Source organism: Fundulus heteroclitus, unplaced genomic scaffold, assembly GCF_011125445.2.
Source record: "Fundulus heteroclitus isolate FHET01 unplaced genomic scaffold, MU-UCD_Fhet_4.1 scaffold_97, whole genome shotgun sequence".
Taxonomy (NCBI): Eukaryota; Metazoa; Chordata; class Actinopteri; order Cyprinodontiformes; family Fundulidae; genus Fundulus; species Fundulus heteroclitus.
In genome coordinates, this window is record NW_023397439.1 from 64,643 (window position 1) to 81,993 (window position 17,351).

At 40.0% G+C, this 17,351-nt stretch overlaps 1 protein-coding gene across 1 annotated transcript in view; it reads right to left on the bottom strand.

Moving 5' to 3' along the window:
• gria3b (glutamate receptor, ionotropic, AMPA 3b) overlaps nucleotides 1–16,811 on the bottom strand; it is a 40,837-nt gene extending 24,026 nt beyond the window's left edge. The window contains exons 1-2 of the mRNA XM_036134976.1: nucleotides 16,393–16,811; nucleotides 15,788–15,946 (exon numbers count right to left, since the gene is read on the bottom strand). Coding sequence (XP_035990869.1) covers nucleotides 15,788–15,946; nucleotides 16,393–16,471 — 238 coding nt within the window. The 5' untranslated portion in view covers nucleotides 16,472–16,811. The remainder of the gene's footprint in view (nucleotides 1–15,787; nucleotides 15,947–16,392) is intronic.
• Nucleotides 16,812–17,351: the final 540 nt, after the last annotated feature.

A 17,351-nucleotide genomic window follows, 5' to 3' on the forward strand; every position in this document is an offset into this window, starting at 1 on the left:
ATAGTTGGTAATCCTGTTCAGAAACACTTGTCGTTGTACTGGATAAAATGGTCCTTCTGTCCTGACAGTAGTCAAAACATCATATATTCAGAAAAAGGAGGTTAAACAATTGATCTCTGTGAGAGCTGTAGGCCTGTAAAACCAATCCCTGCCATTCAGACTAAAGGGCGGGTATTTGTCAAGTTTTGGTCCTGCTCTCACCCCCATTGTCCCTCGAGTTCCAGGGGTAACACTTTATCTATTGATGGTCCCACATGCCAATCATTCTGATGTGCACGTAATGCCAGTGTGCACATCACAATGATGTACGTTCCTTGTTAGTTTCTGCTTGCTGGCTGTGCATGTGCATTTCTAGTGTTTATACATGCGGTTAGCTTAGCAGTTAGGTTACTGGTTAGCTTCAGTGTTAGCCATTCATCGTAGATCCTTTACTCTCTCTGTATACTTTGAACATGGCTGACAGTCGCAAGAAGCAAACCTCGTACATGTTTATGAGAAGAAGAAAAAGAAGAAGAACAAGAACAAGAACAAAAAGAACAAGAAGAAGAACAAGAAGAAGAAGAAGGCTTCAGTAGAAAGAAATAAGACCAGATTAGATTTGGGAGACTATGCCTTTATAGAAAGACACCTAGTGGTGAAAATCAGAAAAACACAAACACAATGCCTTTCATGGAGACCCGCCATTTACCCAGCGGTCCTGCAGCTGTGCAAATCTACTGAATTTTTCTTACACAGGATATATGATGTTGTATTCTGTTTTATTTCTGGTCCGCTTATCTTACTGGCTTCGATGTTTGCAGGATGCAGCACCTTTTTGCCAAGATAAAATACCAAATGCTGCGCTCTGTTTTGGGAACCCTGGGAACTTTCATATGATTGGCTTGGGTACCAGGAAGTAAACACGGGATTACACACTGCACTGAAGTAGTTCCAGACTGTACCTCTAGATTTGACAGGAGAAAACCTTGACTAAGACATTGTTGATGGAGAGGACTGATTGTTCATAGGGAATGTTACTTCCATCCCAGGTGACAAATGAGAATGATTTAGGTTCATTTTACAGTAAACATCCTACTTATAGCTCCTTTAAGGGTTGACTATGTTACCAAATTCTGGTAAGATAACAATCATTGTAGTAAAGAAGTCTGTTTTGGTAGCTAACTAAGTGGTGTATTTTCGAAGTAGCTGGGATGCAATTTATCTATTATAAATGTATTTTTTGTGGGTGTCTATAATTACCACACATGAGGCTTTGGCTGCAACTGACCAGAAAATAAACACTTAATAAACGCTTAATAAAAAGAAGATTAACAGCACTGCCGAGTGCTGATCAGGTTTGATTTTAGATTTGAGAAGTTAATATTGTAGTTTTATTTTATTATTCGGAATAATTCATCAGCGTATGCCATCACCCGCTTTCAATACCTGACCGTATTCTCAAAATACAACTGAAAGTTGAAACTTAAGAATTGTCAAATGCACTACTTGCAATGAATTGCTCCTCAAGGGATTAATAATGTTTTTGTCTCATTCTGATTTACTAAAGGCCAATTTAAAATTGTAGAAAATAAATGAATTGCATTGTCTTATTAGCTTCTTCATCTGTAGCAGTTGAATTGATAAAGCTACTTAATAAGTTTGTGTAATCAGCTGTAATTTATTTGCGTTATCCTCCCAATCTTTGAAAGATGAAGGTGCAGCTAGGATTATATTATCCCATTTAAAGTGAAAAAGTTGATATTCATATTGAAACAAGCAGCCTTTAATTTTGAATATATTTACTCAGTGAGGAACAAATGTCCCAGGTTAAGAAAGAATTGTTTTTATCAAAATAACAAGTGGCACAATTGCTGTTTGTACTTTGTACGACACCCTTTTACCGTTAGGACAAAAGGGAGATGTCAAAATTGAGCTTCAGAATCAAAAGCTACTTTTTGTGTTTCAGATCCCTAATACAGGCCACTTAATCCCTTTATCTTGCCGACATGCCTCTCTCCATCACCATTCCACTCCTTTGTAAACATAACTAAGCTACTGAACTCGTTTGTGCTGCTTTTCATTATTTTCTAGCGCTGTTAGGGTTGCAAAGGCCACTAACATGTTAGAAAAGCTTTCTATGAAGGCCTTTGGAATGGATTCGCTCCAAGTGGCTTTTTATTTCTCCACTGACTGCAGCTCTGTCGTGAGTCCAGATGAGGTTCTCCTCTCCATTCTGCACAACATGTCAAAGAATCTAAAGCCATAATCGGACAAAGACTTAAAAAATAAAACTAAAGGATTAAATGGTTGAATATGAGCATGATAGACCACTTCAATATTTCATCGCAACAGTCATGCATGGACACGCAAACATGAACATTGGCCTGAGAGCCTCCACCCACAGGTTTTACGTAGCCATGTGTGAAATGACAAGAGTCACACAACTGCAATCTTTCTGTATTAAATTTCAGAGGGGGAAACGGAGTTGTGTAATGGTTCAAAAAGCACATCGTGTTCACTTAATTTTTTCCTGATGGGGGCAATGAGCACTAAAGACAGGATCACAGCAGTGAGACGTGTTGAAAGAAAGGCTGCGCACATTTTACGTCATCTCAATAAAGCTGATGGGCAGGGATGACAAGATTCTTCTCGGTGAGCAAGCACCAAGACAAGTCGAAACAAAAATGGAGCTTTACAGTCCCCTGCAACAGATTCTAAGCATATTACTCATGGCTGTTTGGATACCGTCCTACTCTTTACAGCATTCATGCAGAATTGATTAAATCCATGCATCTTTTGTGAATCACTGAGCAATCTGAAATGAATTAACCCAACTATACTGATTTCGAAGGCTCGAGTTCTCCTCCCTCTCACCGTAGAATATCATAGTCTCTCTATCATTAGCAGTTTACAACAACAGAACCCCCTTTGACAACACCGAAGCCTATATTTTTTCAGCTGCAGCCTCAGTTGCAGTAATCACATGAATTTAGCCTCATTGCTTTGGATTATGCCTTTTATTAAAGAACTTTTTTTTTCAATATCAGCCAGAGAGGCCACAACTGTCTTATTTGCATCTTTATATTACTGCAAGGAATATGCTAATTTTTCCTCTCTCTTTCTCTTCCCCGCCTCTGTAGTAGAGTGCCCATCCGCTAGCTTCACAAGGTTATGATGCTTCAGTGGCCCGGCGACTGCGAACTGTCACAAGGAATCACTTATGATGGAGCCCTTGTTTCTGCACAGACATGCCGCTTTGGCAGGGGCTTAGCCAGCGACTGGCTCTCTCGAAACAGGCCAGAAACGTGCAGATCAATCTGCTCAGCCGGCAGATGGAGAGCTGGAAGCCCCCATCGCACTGTGATCCAATATTTACAAGTTGAAGAACTACATCGTGACACTCCCAGTTGGTGCTTTGTATTCATCACAACACAGCTGCCTTCGTTTTGACTGTCTTTAGCACAAAAGGCAAAGCACAGAAAGGCAAAGAAAATCGATACGCTGAGGATGTATAGGCCGAAAAGATTTGAACGTTGTTTTTTTTTTTTTATATATATATATTTGGTAGAAAGAAAAAAAGCTGGTCGACCTTGCTTAGGACAATGCAGTCTGCAGCCTCCCACTGAGGAAGACAATATGATTTTTTTTTCTTTGGCGCTCAGTGAAGTCAGAGCAATGCAGTAACCTCTAATGAAGCACAATGCGGATGTATTATTCTGGCTCAAGTAAAGGATTACTGATTCAGTGATTACGGGTATTGTAGCAGAGCCTACCATAGGACCAGTGTGACTGCAATGAATTCAGGAATATAGTTTTGTATGAGCTTTGTAGAGAAGAGCTTACACTAGTAACTGCCCAATAAGATATTCTTAACATATGACAGTAAAAAAATACCACAATTGACCAGTAACATGGTTTTAAAACAAACAACACATTTAAATCAATAATAACAATTTAAAACAATAATGTATACCATGATCTAATTGTATATATCTAATTATATTTCAGGTGAGAGAAACAACTATTCCTTTGGCTACAAAAATAATTTATCACGCTTATAGAATAATACTATACATAACATTCAACTGTTTTTTGATTTAAAAAAAAAAGACTTAAGCAAAACTAGAATACCCAACATTTTGTAGTTTCCTAGGGCTCAGGATGTAGAATATTACACCACGTTACTGTTTTGCTCTTTATAGGGTAGGGTGGGTTTAGGGTGGGGGTGTTTTCGGCTAGCATACATGCAGCAGGTAGTAACGTAGGAGGAAGGGGCAGAGCTGGACAAAACATACTGCAGCATAATGCACTTTGTCACGAAGCTCAAATAATCTTAAACTGATCTTTTGAAAATGGCATTACATGCACTGTACTCCATGGTGTCCACATTTGCCGGATCTTAATCCAGCAGAGCACCTTAAGGGTGTGTTGTAGCGAGGGACTGATATCATGGATATGCAGCCAAAAATTCTGCAGCAATTATGTAAAGGGAATCATGTCCTTATGGGCCAATGGCTAGTGATCACTAGTGATGTTTCCAACACTTTCCTGAGTAAGAAATGCACCAGTTCAGAAGTTAAAAAAGAGACTAGAAAGGTGTACTTAGTAAAGTGACCCGTAAGTGTATATCAATATGCAGTACAAGGTGAGTTGGTGCGCAGATAGAAGAAAGGCAGTAATGGGTAAAAACGCTGATGTGAAAGAGTCAGGTTTTTAAAAATGCTCTGCTTTCATTCTCTTTGTACTTTAGTGCCATTTCAAACCTAGTGTGTGAGGCTAAATGACATTTTAAAACAAGAAATATTCTCATCCGCAGGAACGTGGCCAACTTTCCTTGAGAGGTTTTCCCTCAGTGAGAAAACAAAATGGAAAGCAGGCATCACACGCAGTCGGACAGCCGGGACGGCGAGATGAATGGTTTAAAAAAGCTGTTTGGTCCTCCGTTTGCTTCGCTTTAAAAACACAACAAGTGGCGCTTGTTTCTTATCAGAAGCAGCTTTTTCCTTGCACAGAGACCAGCAGCAAAGGTGTTTAATGCGGCGCAATGATTTTGTGTCTCTCTGTGGCCGTGTGGCCCCCACGTAGGGTTTATTCAGTGCTTTTTCATATAGTCGGCTTGATGCTCTTCTTCATCACAAGGCTGTGTTGATATCATCTTCAATAAGGGAACACAGACTTATCCTGTCATTGTTGACTTATAGTTCAGAACCCACCTCGTTATGTGCAGTGTGCAGATGTGCAGAGCAAAGATGGGCTGTCATGTTACATCACGTCGGCTGGCAAAAAAGGGAACTTCATGTACACTTGGCAATAAAGCTCAAATATGCATGCTTGTTCAGCATATCATACCTCACCTTGTTAAATTCACTTTATTATTCCCAAAATGAAGCACAAATATCTTTGCAAACTGTTTGTCCCGAGATATTCAAGTCATCTTTTTTTTATTAACATAGTGTATATTATGTCAAAAGGCCCTAATTTCTATGGTGCAGTGTCTGCCATAGTTATTGGCACCACTAGTGTAGATGTATAAACTGCCTTAGATTAAATTAATATTTTCATACTGAAAATTTTGTAAACTCCAACCCTCAATTTAACAACATTTATTCAGTGGGGAAATAATCTGTCATGAAGTATAGTGTTGCAGCAAGACCAAAGAGCTGACCAGAACTTGAAAGCAGCATGATAGTATGAATAATGACAATTTATTGAGATGAATAATAAAGCGCACAGACAAGACAGGCAATAACAAAAACCAGAAGTAATGGGAGCATAACAGAAGACCTGACAATGAGTATGAATGAGCTAGCTGGATATATAGAGGAAGGGACAGAGAGGAAGGCAGGTGGAGCAATTAGAGCAGGTGAAAGGTGTAATGGTAATTGGGCTGAGTGAAAGAGGGAGTAATGATCTGACAGGGACAGGAGGAGAGCCATGGTGAATGAAGAAATATGACAAAATAAACTCACTAACTGAACCGAACCAAATGTAACCAGGTGGGGTTTGCTGTTGAAACCTTTAAAGTCTTTGTGTTCTTTGATAAAATGAGACTAAGAATGAGCTGAAGTGAACACAGCAGATGGGTCCATTGTGAAACAAAGAATGATAATGTGGGTGAATTGTCAATGGCCCTTCTCCCTCTATGTTCCAAGCTTGAGAAAAGTTATTGTACAACATATTAACAGTAGCAGTACCCACAATTGTGCCTCTTGGATTTTGTAAAAAAAACTATTATTTGTTTTGTTTTTTTCCTGACTGAATATTTGTACCAAAATTAATGGTTTAACTGTTCAACATTTTAAGTGTGAGATTATGTTGCAACAATAAAGGATGCATTTATTTTAATTGTTTTCAAAACTGTTTCACCAGGGGTGGGAACAATTTTGACTATCTTTGACTTGTCAAGATATTTCATAATAATGATTCCATCGTAATCCTGTTTAATCTTAATTGAAATTCTAAGGCATTTACCTCATAAAACTGAGCAGGAAGGAAATCAATGGGAAAGAATCACTCATACGTAGCTGACATGCCTAAATACATCTTTAAAAGGAAAAGATATGAAGCTACTCACTGCTCTGTAAAATCAGTAATTTCTCCCTACATCGTTTACCATTCATACTTCATAGCTGCGGAAAATAGCCAAATGCCCTGTGAGATACATGGAGCAGTTGAGCCAATCGCAACAGCAAGAGAGAGATTTTTATTTTTTTTTAACCACACAACATCTGCCAGTATCACCAAGTCCAAGACAAATAACTCCCCGACAGCAGCACTTCTCCTCAGGTTGGGTTCAAGAGCATCTTTGATATTCTGATTAAAAATTAATTGTGTTGAATCTGCCTCGCAGTGTGTGCTGAGTTTTGTATTTTGAATCTCATTACTGCTTCAGTTATGCGCCTCACGTAAAAATAAAAATAAAAAGATACAGACGAGGGCATCTCATGGCCAGTAAATTAGGTCAGAAATAATGTTCCTTTTGGAGGTTTGGTCTTTGGGGTGCTTCCAGCCTTTTATCTACGGAGCTCAAAGACAAAAAAAATAAATCTTTGCCTCATGTGACCACCATAAACTGTAAGCATGATTGAGAAACATATGGCTAATTTAGAAAAGGATATTAAGACTTTATGAATCCGAAATCCTGTGAGTTACGTGGCTTTGCTGTAAATATATAGTTTGTGCCAGCCGTGCTGTTTGTGATGGATTGGAGACCTGTCCAGGGGTAACGACCGCTGGAGATAGGCACCGGCCCCTCCTATAACCCTGCACGGACAAGCAGGTACAGAACATAGATATAGGAGTAGATAATCTGACAGGTACAAATACAACTTCCACAAGCTGCATTCATGATTCTGCTAACTTAGCAGAGGTAATCATAATCGGAATCTGCATCGGAGAGAGACACCGTCTGTTTATTTGATCCTTTGCTCCCTGAAAGCCGTTGTCAGTTATGTGCTGACATCGTGCTATTCTCTCAGGCTTTGCAGCTCCCAGAGCATGTAACCCCATCCCAGCTCGTTTCTGTACCACTCATTTGACTAAGACCCATATCAAGCCACCTCAAGAGGCCTCTGGGTTCGCCTGGCCTGCTGTCCTCAAAATCACTTCATTACTGTGCTGTTCATCACTGAGGAACTGTGTTTGGGTCAGGGTCTTTTCTGTTTCAAATACACTCTTCCTAATTTTGTGTGCAGTGTGAAGTTTCCCCTGACGTACCGCATTTCTGTTGGCCACCCTTTCATAAAAGCTATGGTTTGTGGAGTCTATGACTATCACTTTTGCCTTTGTCAAGTTCCAACCCCTGAGCTGTGGATCTATGCAACTCCTCCAATTTGTTTTAAGCAGACAATGAAATTTGCTCCTGTTAAAATATGAGAGAGACAAATGAGTATGTTTATCTGACTGCGTGGCTCTGTGCATGTGGATGTGCACTTGCCTGAGCCTGAACACGCGAGTGCATCATGGCCATACACAAACCTCCATCTGTGCCTCCAACACAGCTGGACTGTGATGGCATGTCCCAGTACAACCCCCCACCGCCTGGAGAAATCTCTCTCTTAAACACAGGCATGCACTCACCCAAACACATACTCTGAGCTGCTTTGGAGAAAAAAAAAGACTCCAATTAGATTCCCTTTCTTCTTTCTTTCAGTTGCTGCAGTCTCTACCTCTACCCTCCCACTCCTCGGTTTGCCTCTTTTCTTTCCCCGCGTTTGCCCTCATCACACCTTTCAAGCTGAGCTATGCAGCCTCCAACAACCAAAAACTGTGGCGTGCTTACAATCACCTGAGGAGCCTCTTCAGATGACAGCCTGTCCCTGTCAGTGCTTGCAGGCCATGCACTGCAAAAACATGCCTCCCTGTCATTTCATTTCCAATCCCCTCCCAAGGAACCAAAACAACAGCATCTCCAAAAGCTTCCCTAAACAATGCATGCAAACATTTGGTAAGGGCCCTTTGGTCTGTGCTTCCTAGCATATGCCATTTGCCACCTGTGCTATGCCAAAGTATAAACCGCCACATTACATACAAGAGTCTGTTTGTGTTTCTGGGCAGCATGAGGAGAGCCAGCACTTTGTCTGGGCACAAATATTGATACAAATCATAATCGTATGGTCTCTGAGTCTAAACAACGAGTGGCGTTATGAAAGCAATTCTTAAATCAAAAATCTGAAATTTGGTAACTAACTGCCTGGAATTTGTCGTCACGACCAACCTGCAAAACATAAGCACCAGGTAAGCTAAACATAACTAGGACTAGGAGAATATCCGAGGAACCCACTGACCAATCCCAACATCTGGCGGTTAAAGAGCTGGTCATTTCGGAAACCTAAGTTAAAACAGGGAGTAGCTGCAGCAGCAGCAGAAACATATGGCTCTTCTTCAACATTGAACCGTCACTAACGTCAGAAATGTGTAATTTGCTAAAAGTCTGTTCTTAAATGTGTTTCAGCATTTTCAGTGGAGTACCTAAAGCAGTTTATACCATAAACCGTCTATGGGTTGTTTAATTTCTCGAGTTACTTTATCACCAGCCATTACCATGGAAATCTGTCTCCAATAAATCTATATGCATGTGTTGAATAAATGACAATGGGGACTAAAAATCTAAGAGAGCAAGACGAAATGGAAGATAGGAACAGATTATGACAAAAGCCAAGAAAGAAAAAAGTCATGAAAACAACAAAGGTGTGGGATTCTTTCAAGACAAAAAGCAGCAAAGCAGCACAGTGTAAATCGCATAATTTAAACGTTATTATAGCAGGTAGAATGCGGTTTACGTATCCATTTGCATTTCATTTGACAGCAATGTTAGCATAAAACTGTTAAGTTCAGTTATCAGGTCAAGGAAACAAAGTACAATACAGGAACCCTCAAAAAAATGTCACAAGTAACAAACTGAACATTAACCTAGCAGGTCAAAGTATTTACTGCGAGTTAAGTTGAAAAGAAATAAGAAATGCCTGTAGGACAAGCTAAAGCTGGTAAAGCTAGAAACAAAAAACATACGCACACGGCTGATTCATTATGCTACTGAAACAGCTTGCTGTAAAGAACCCTAATTAAGATACACGCACATCAAGGTGTTATAAAACGCTAAAACCCTAATTTATTGTTCTGAAACTGTCTTAAATCTGCCAAAATCGATCGCGGACGCCTGATTCTGTCAGCCATGTTGTTCCTCTTTATCTACCCCAACGTATCAACTGAAAAGTGTATTGGTCTTATAGGTATGAACAGCACAACATTTTGCTCATATTATATTTAAGTTGCAAAATCGTTTTATTTCCAAAAGTCCTATTTATATGGGCTTTTCGCATAAACAATATAAAGCTGCTTGAAAATTCAGCAGCCAGCATAACTGCCTCAGATGCTTCACTGTTCAGTTTTCTCTTATTGTTTTTCATATTGTTTTCTTCCTTCGGTATTTCTTTACTCAAATAAATTTGAATGCATTTATACATTTATCATGCTGGCAGCTAAAATCGAGTTAACAGCCAGTTGGCTCGCATAAAAGGATGGAAAACAGCTGATCTGCCTAAGCCCATAGGTAGCTAAATTTATCTCCAGCACTATAGCTCATTGATAAACACATACATGTGTACAAAAGCCAGAGAACTAACCTTCCAGAGCCTCTGATGGATCATAGCCAACAAATTACATGTGTATTATCTGTTACAGTCATTCGGGTTTGTTTTTGTTCTTGCGTCCAACAACAAAGAAAATCCAAACTGTGGGAATGGGACCGTTTTTTTTTTTCCCCACAGTCAGCGTTAGCGAGAAAAGGTGGACGAACACAGCAGCCAAGAAAGCAAGCGCTTTTGCCAGGGTTTAAGGACCTCGAGGATTCAATAAAAGAGGGTAGGCAGATGTAAAAAGGCTGGCGGAGGGGACACAGACCATTAGCTTAATGACAGAATGAGGAATAGAGAGATAAGATTCAAAAGCCAAGGAGTGCAAAATTTCCTTTTAACAAGAATCAAGGCAAGTGATATCATAAATAGCGCAGCAAAAGATGTGCGGAGGATTGATGTGTTGGGTTTTTTTTTTTTTTTTTGCCTCAGGTAAAGGAAGTAAAGAAGAAGGGTAAACAGGTAAGAAAGGATGCCGGTGTCATTAAGTTGGTGAAGCCATGACTATCAGCAATATTAATGCTGTCTGCTCTGCTTTTCCTCAAATGTGGACTCTTTGCTTTGAAGTACTTTTGAGTTCTCTGCGAGCGCACCTGACTTCTAGCTTCCGCAGCTATTATGGAGCCGGAGCTGGTAATTACACATTTCACATTTTCTTATGTTACTTCAAAGCAACAACAGTCTTGTCACCAAAGGACATACCAGGCTGCCGCGGTACAAAGGAAAGCCTCAGGGATTACTGAAGCCACGGATTGTTGTTCTGAAGTCACTAATTTCATTAATAGTGCAGAGCTTTAAACTTATTTAAAATACATTTAAATGATGTGAAAATAAGCTTATATTCAATGCAAGGATTTTCAAGTTTAATGTTTGGACGCAAAATAAACTCTATTTGAATAGGAACGTTTTAATGCTTTCATATGGTCTCTTAGAATTAAGAGTTTAAGACGGTATAAAATAAATGAGGGTTCTATTGTTATTCCCTTAAATATGAATAAAAGGTAACCTTCTCAAAACCTTTTCACGTCATAAAGTAGACGTCAGCAACTGCTGACAAAGGCCTGAGTCATTCACAGGAGCCAATCCGTGGCAAACTTTGGATGTCCTGTAAATTATTGTGACAGTTTGCAGAACAAACAAAACACAAAAGAGACAAACATAAAACCCTGAGCAAAAGAGGTCCTCACTCACTGAAAAGCAAAAGCCCGTAAGGTATGGCAGTCAGCAGATCCCTGTTGACTATATTTGAAAATACATTCTATGGCGCTTGTGAACTCTTGGGAACTCAACATGAGCTGCCTTCAGTTTGCAGTCTCAGCCAACAGGAATATCAGGGTAACTTTACAAAAAAAAAAAAACAATTACACCATAGAGTACACAAATCACATAAACAAGTATAAACTGGTCATCGATAATGCTTTGGCCACTGACAAGTGAATTGAACAATACTGACACCTATTACTCAGTGGGATATACACAATATCGCTAAAGGTTTTCCCTATCTGCTTTCACATACTAAGTTGAAGGACGTCCTCCTCTTAATAAGGTTTAAGATGATGTTGACCCTCGCTTTGTGATTTGCGGAGGTTTTTCCACAAGATTTCAGACTGCACTCATAGATATTTCTCACCATCCTTTCTTCATTTGCGAAGGTTAGACATGGATGTTGGATAAGAATGGCCAATCTTGCAATTTCCCACCTAATTAATCCCAACAGTGTTCTAAGATCTTGAGCTCTGTGGAGGCCAGTTAGGTTGTCCACACCAAAATATGCTCATCCATGTCTGTATGGACTTTGCTTTGTGCACTGGAATAAGAATAGGCAATCTGCAAACTGCTTCCACAAAGTTGGGGGGCATAAAAAAATCCAAAATGTCTTAGTATGCTAAGGCTTTGAGAGTTCCCCTCCCTAGAACTATAAGGGGCTAAAGCCAACTCCTGAAAAACATCATCAGACGATGCCACCCCCACCCCCCTTTAATAAGGGTAAATTGGGATGGCTATATGATGGTCAGATTATCTAAAAAACTGTAGCTTGTATGAGATGTTACCAGTCCACAGTGTTTAATGTCTTTCAGTCTTTTCTAGTTTACAACTAATGCACAGCAGGAAGAAAGGCTTACCCTTTTGGTCCAGTTATGCAGCATTGCAGCTCAAATGCTGAAGAAGTTCTGACGGAAAGTTGTCAGAATACACAATGCATTTCAATTTGTTGGGTGTGGGCTTGCATTGCAGCAGGTGCTCATGCTGGTCATAAAGTAAGGCCTGATCAGAGTATGTCCGCACAAATTAGGAACAACCTATGCTTCAATGAAAGGTAGTATCTCAATCCATCTAGTAAAACACATTTTATATCTTCATTAAGCTTACCGGTTCTCAAGCCTTTATTTATGTTATTTCTGTTAATGATGATTTATTGTAAACACATTCATTTCTTTGACGATTATAATACTGCATTGGACCAATACAAATATTTTTAATGCAGAAATGTGAGCTTAATAAAAAAAAATGCTTAGTACCTAAAAAAAATGCTTAAAACGGGGTCTCATAGGAACACATTCTAATCTATTAAATATAACCATGTATAATGTCTGTCAGACACTCCCCATCAGGAACAACAAATGATCTGGAAAGTATCGTGCAGGTTCCCTACATTTTAGCGATAAAACTCAGCCCATTACATCCTCACTTGGGATGCCCTGGCATGTTGCCTGCAGATCCTTAGGGTTCCATTTTGAGGTAAAAATACCATAGGTTCTGTAAATTCAAGCACATCTTTTGGATGCTCTTTTAGATTTTGCAGATTATTAGGCCACATGACTAGGCAGTAATCTTGATAAGCTTTTAATGCCACCTAAAAATCGCAATAGCATATGTCTTATAACGTATATCTAGCCTTAACAACATTTGGCTGCGGTTATGGCACATTGTATTTTGGCTGTTTTAGTGGTAATGGCATAGATAAACATAGAAGGTCCACAATGAGCATAGAAGAATGTCAGCATTAAAAAGACATTAAAGACTTTTGTAAGTAAGATATTTGCCTTTGACTTCTAATTGGATGTTTAGATTTCCTCTGTGTTCTGATATTTTTAGAGGCAGTCATAAGGGGTGTGGGTCCTTTTAGCACTTGGCCATTTTGAACTTCTGCAGTTTTGTTATTTTCATATCTAACAGTCTGATATTTTGTACGAACCAAGCTTCAGTTCATACCCACCTAAGGAATATTTCATCCCAACTTTAGTAACATCCAGTGATTTAAAGTCATTTCCTATAATCTTTTCATACTCTACTGTAAGGAAGTGTGATTTATGTCACTCCAATAAATAGCATCTATCAGCAGGAGGTTGCTCCCAGCAGTCATTATCACTCATATTTTATAAGAGTCGACTGGAGCAAATGAGGATCTGATGACAAACCAAGGGGAATTGCGTGTAAAATAAAGTATTCCTGAAATAATATTTGATTTAATTGAACTATATGGGAGATTTCAGCATTTTTATGATTATTTATCCCCACAAGGCACCAAAATGTTAATATTGAAATATTCGGTACATGAGTATGAAATAGTTTCTGTCCAGGTATAAAATGAAACTGAGACGAAATGGAGCACAACGCATCAAAGCTTTGGGTTGACCAAGTGATCATGTGGTTGCCCAACTCTGGGTTTTTTGTCACATTCTCTGACCAACTCATGAACAGTTTCTGCTGTTGGCTGGTCAGATTATCCTGCTGGAGGAGGCTTTTCTATAACTGTGCATGCGTGGTGTGCAACAGTGTTTAAGTATGTAGAGCACTGTATTGTAAGGAGAACAGCAATGGCATTGTCAAATGGTTGCTGAGTGTCAAGGAGGATCTGTGCAGACCTTTTATTCATAAGCGCGCAAACCCACCAAGGGTAGTTTTTCTTTTCCAATCTGCAAAGCAGCAGCCAATGTATTACCATTTGATTCTCACATTAAGCTTTTTCATGATTTTCTCAAGTTTACTGTGGTCCTAAAAACATTACAACAGACTTTTGTTAAGGGCAACTAGAAACAGCACCATTACTCCTTCAGGGTGAACATCCTTTTGCTAAAACTCTGCCTGCCTTAGTTTTTAATTAGATTCTGATATCAGCCCTTTTCTCCTATCCTTGCCTCTCCTCTTCAACATGCGTGAAATTGAACGGCATTATCTATTATTTATTCACCCTCATTTGCTTATTGTTTCTCGTGGATGCCTCCGTTAAGCCACTTGCTGCTCTGCTGCCTGCGATATGATGCTCTGCTTCAGCTGCCTCACTGTTCAGGCCCACCTCCTCTGCAGGTCTGAGTCCAACTCATTTGCTGGCGTTGGTTGGGGAGCTATGGATTTTTTTCCCCTTTCACCCAATGACAGCACGGTGAGGTGCTATGAGAGCTGAGTGCTAATGAGCTGACTCTGCAATGCCGGGGAAGACGCTCTCTAACACAGAGGGGGCGAGAGGGGGGGGGCTTCATAGGACAGAGGAGAGATGCTCCAGCAGACAGGGGAAGTCAAGGGGCCATTATGATCATGCCATGCAGGGGGTTAGAAGGACACAGCTGTACCAGCCAGCCAGACGGAGCTGTGGGCCAACAAAGTTAGGTATTTCACCAAATGGGATTCATTGTTTATGTTAAACAGTGAAAATACATATTTGTCCTAATTTCTCTTCCATGTTTCAGCTTTTTTCCCCCCAAGAAATAGACATCAAATAAGGACACACAGGGATGTTTTTTTTTTTTTACATCTATCACTCTGGTATTATCATTAACACACACACACATACAAACACACAAACAAGAAAGTCCAATCAGCTAATGTTTTCTTAAATAAATTATGGAATTATGGACATTACTAAACAAACAGCATTTTCTCCCGACCGGATAACTTCATCAAGAGGACACCATCTTTACTAAGTGTGAGGGAAGCAGCTGCAGTTTTTTTTTTTTTTTTTTTTTTAAAAGCGTGACATGACTCACCGCCCAGGACGTCATGTATCAGGGCCAGCATAAGTGTTTAAATAAATTGCACATGTTAATGTTTCAGGCTATTGAAGATGGTGTCTGATTCGAGATTACAATGCAGCACTAATCTAAAGAGCTACCATACTGGACTTCTAAGGGATCTGAATGGGAATTGAGCATCTCTAGTCCAAAATCTAAAACGCTTGGACCGGTCAAACTGCTTATTCACAACTGAACAACATTTTTTTAAACCAAAGTTTGAGATTTATGAAACCTTTACTCTATTTGTCTGTGAAAAATAAAAAACGGAGATTCTTACTTTTCTCAACATTACTCTGAATCCAGTATTGTGTACTGTTCATGGAAACTGGAAGGAGGGCTGCATTCATGTAAGAACTGCCACAATTAGTGATGCAATTTTGCAATGTGGAATACGTGTAGAGGCAAAAGTGTTTTAAATGCATTTGTTTTTTTTTAACCATTTGATACCAAGATGTTTGCATTTAACAAAAGCTAACTAAAGTATTTGCTCAAGTTTGTTTTGTTTTTTTCCCCCACACCAAGACTTTCTAAATCCGAGTGGATAAGATGGGAGTCTGTCTCCATGCGCTTAGCTGCAGCCACCATTAAATAAAAATGTTTTTTTGGCGGACCCCAGAAGTACGCCGGGCACTCCGGACGTGGCTGACAAAGAAGCACACTTACATGCATGGGTGACAGAGAAGCTGTTGGACGACTCGAGATTGTCGACGTTGTAGTTGAGGTGGAAAGGTTTCTCTGTGGTGTTTTGATTGGTGTTGTAGAGTTGGACAGCAAATCTGAACGCGCTGTGCTCCTGCACCGTGGATCGCATGAACAGTCCCCCTTTGAAGAGACGCAAACCAAAATCAGACAACTCTCACGGTCTTATGCACAGTCGGTGATCAGCTTACCCTCATTCTTTAGTTGAATGAGACTCAGTACGTACAAATAAAGTGTTTGTAATTTAAAGACTAAGTCATGCATTACTGATCGCGCCGGTCTGGAACTCTTCGAAATTGAGAGTGCGGACAAATTCCTATTTTCACCACCTTAAAAAAAATCCTCCTTTAACCATTTCTTACAGGTTATTCAAGAGCTGCAGCTTCATTTTCGTCTTTTTTCTAAAACCAGCTGCTTTAAAAATGCAGCACTGCCTGTGGAAAATCAAGTTAGTCGGCGTCATTGCGCAGAGCTCCGCATGCAGTTTCCAGCACAAAACTGCAACCATGCATTATATTTGCATTGCACAAACAGCAATTAGCAGCCGCCAAACAGAGCGGGACACTTACCGATGTTAATCTGATTCGGAAATCCGGCCAAGGACTGGTCAAAGAGCCACAGCAAAAAGAAAGCTACGCGTTGTGCCATTTTCTCCGACCTGATCTGTTCAACTCCTTAAAAGGCTCCGTCTAAGCAGATTCATATGTTCGGGATGGACGCCGGGAGTTATTTGAAATCCAGAGGGTAGATGATGGTGGCTCACAGTACACCAATTCATTCATTGAGGTGCAGCCCAGCTGCACAAGATTTTTTTGCAACTAAGAAAGAGAGGCAGAGAAAGAGACGGAGAGGGAGGGATGGTGGGGGAAGATGAAGCCGATCTGAACTCTGATTGGACCCGTCGCAGCAGGCCAGCGTTGGTCAAACTTGATCTGACGTTAAATAATAATTTAAAAAAAGCCTCTGCATGCTAGATTACGACACCTCGGGATGAGCGCGGCACTTGTCAATATTAGCCCTTCGCTGACCGAGTAAAAAAAAAAAAAAAAAAAAGCACCGCCATCTCAGGCGGCCGATGATTCTGACTTGGCTCGCCGCTTCCAGCTGTGACTGCATTGTCAGGATGCACAGAGAGGCGGCATTTGCTCTTTAAGAGGTGAACATGTGTAGTGTTCTTTTGTTTTGTTGTTGTTTTTTACTTAGGGCGATCCATTGAACTACATTCTCAAAGTTTGGGTTACACCAGAAGATAAAATACGTCGGGGCTCAGACAATCTCGAGATATAAGTAAAATCAGTAAGTGATTAAGGCAATAGAAAGGATGCGATTAAACTAACAATGCAAATAAGTAAACCAATCTACTCACAATCTTTGCTTTGAAGGAAAGCGAGAGGACCCAGTGAGCGTGGAGCTGTCCATGGTCTGACACTAAGTCCGAAGAGAATCAAGCTCATTTTTAACACAGCTATAAAAACAGATTAGAACAGAGACCGTAACTGATAGATTATTTGCAAAACAGTATTTTATC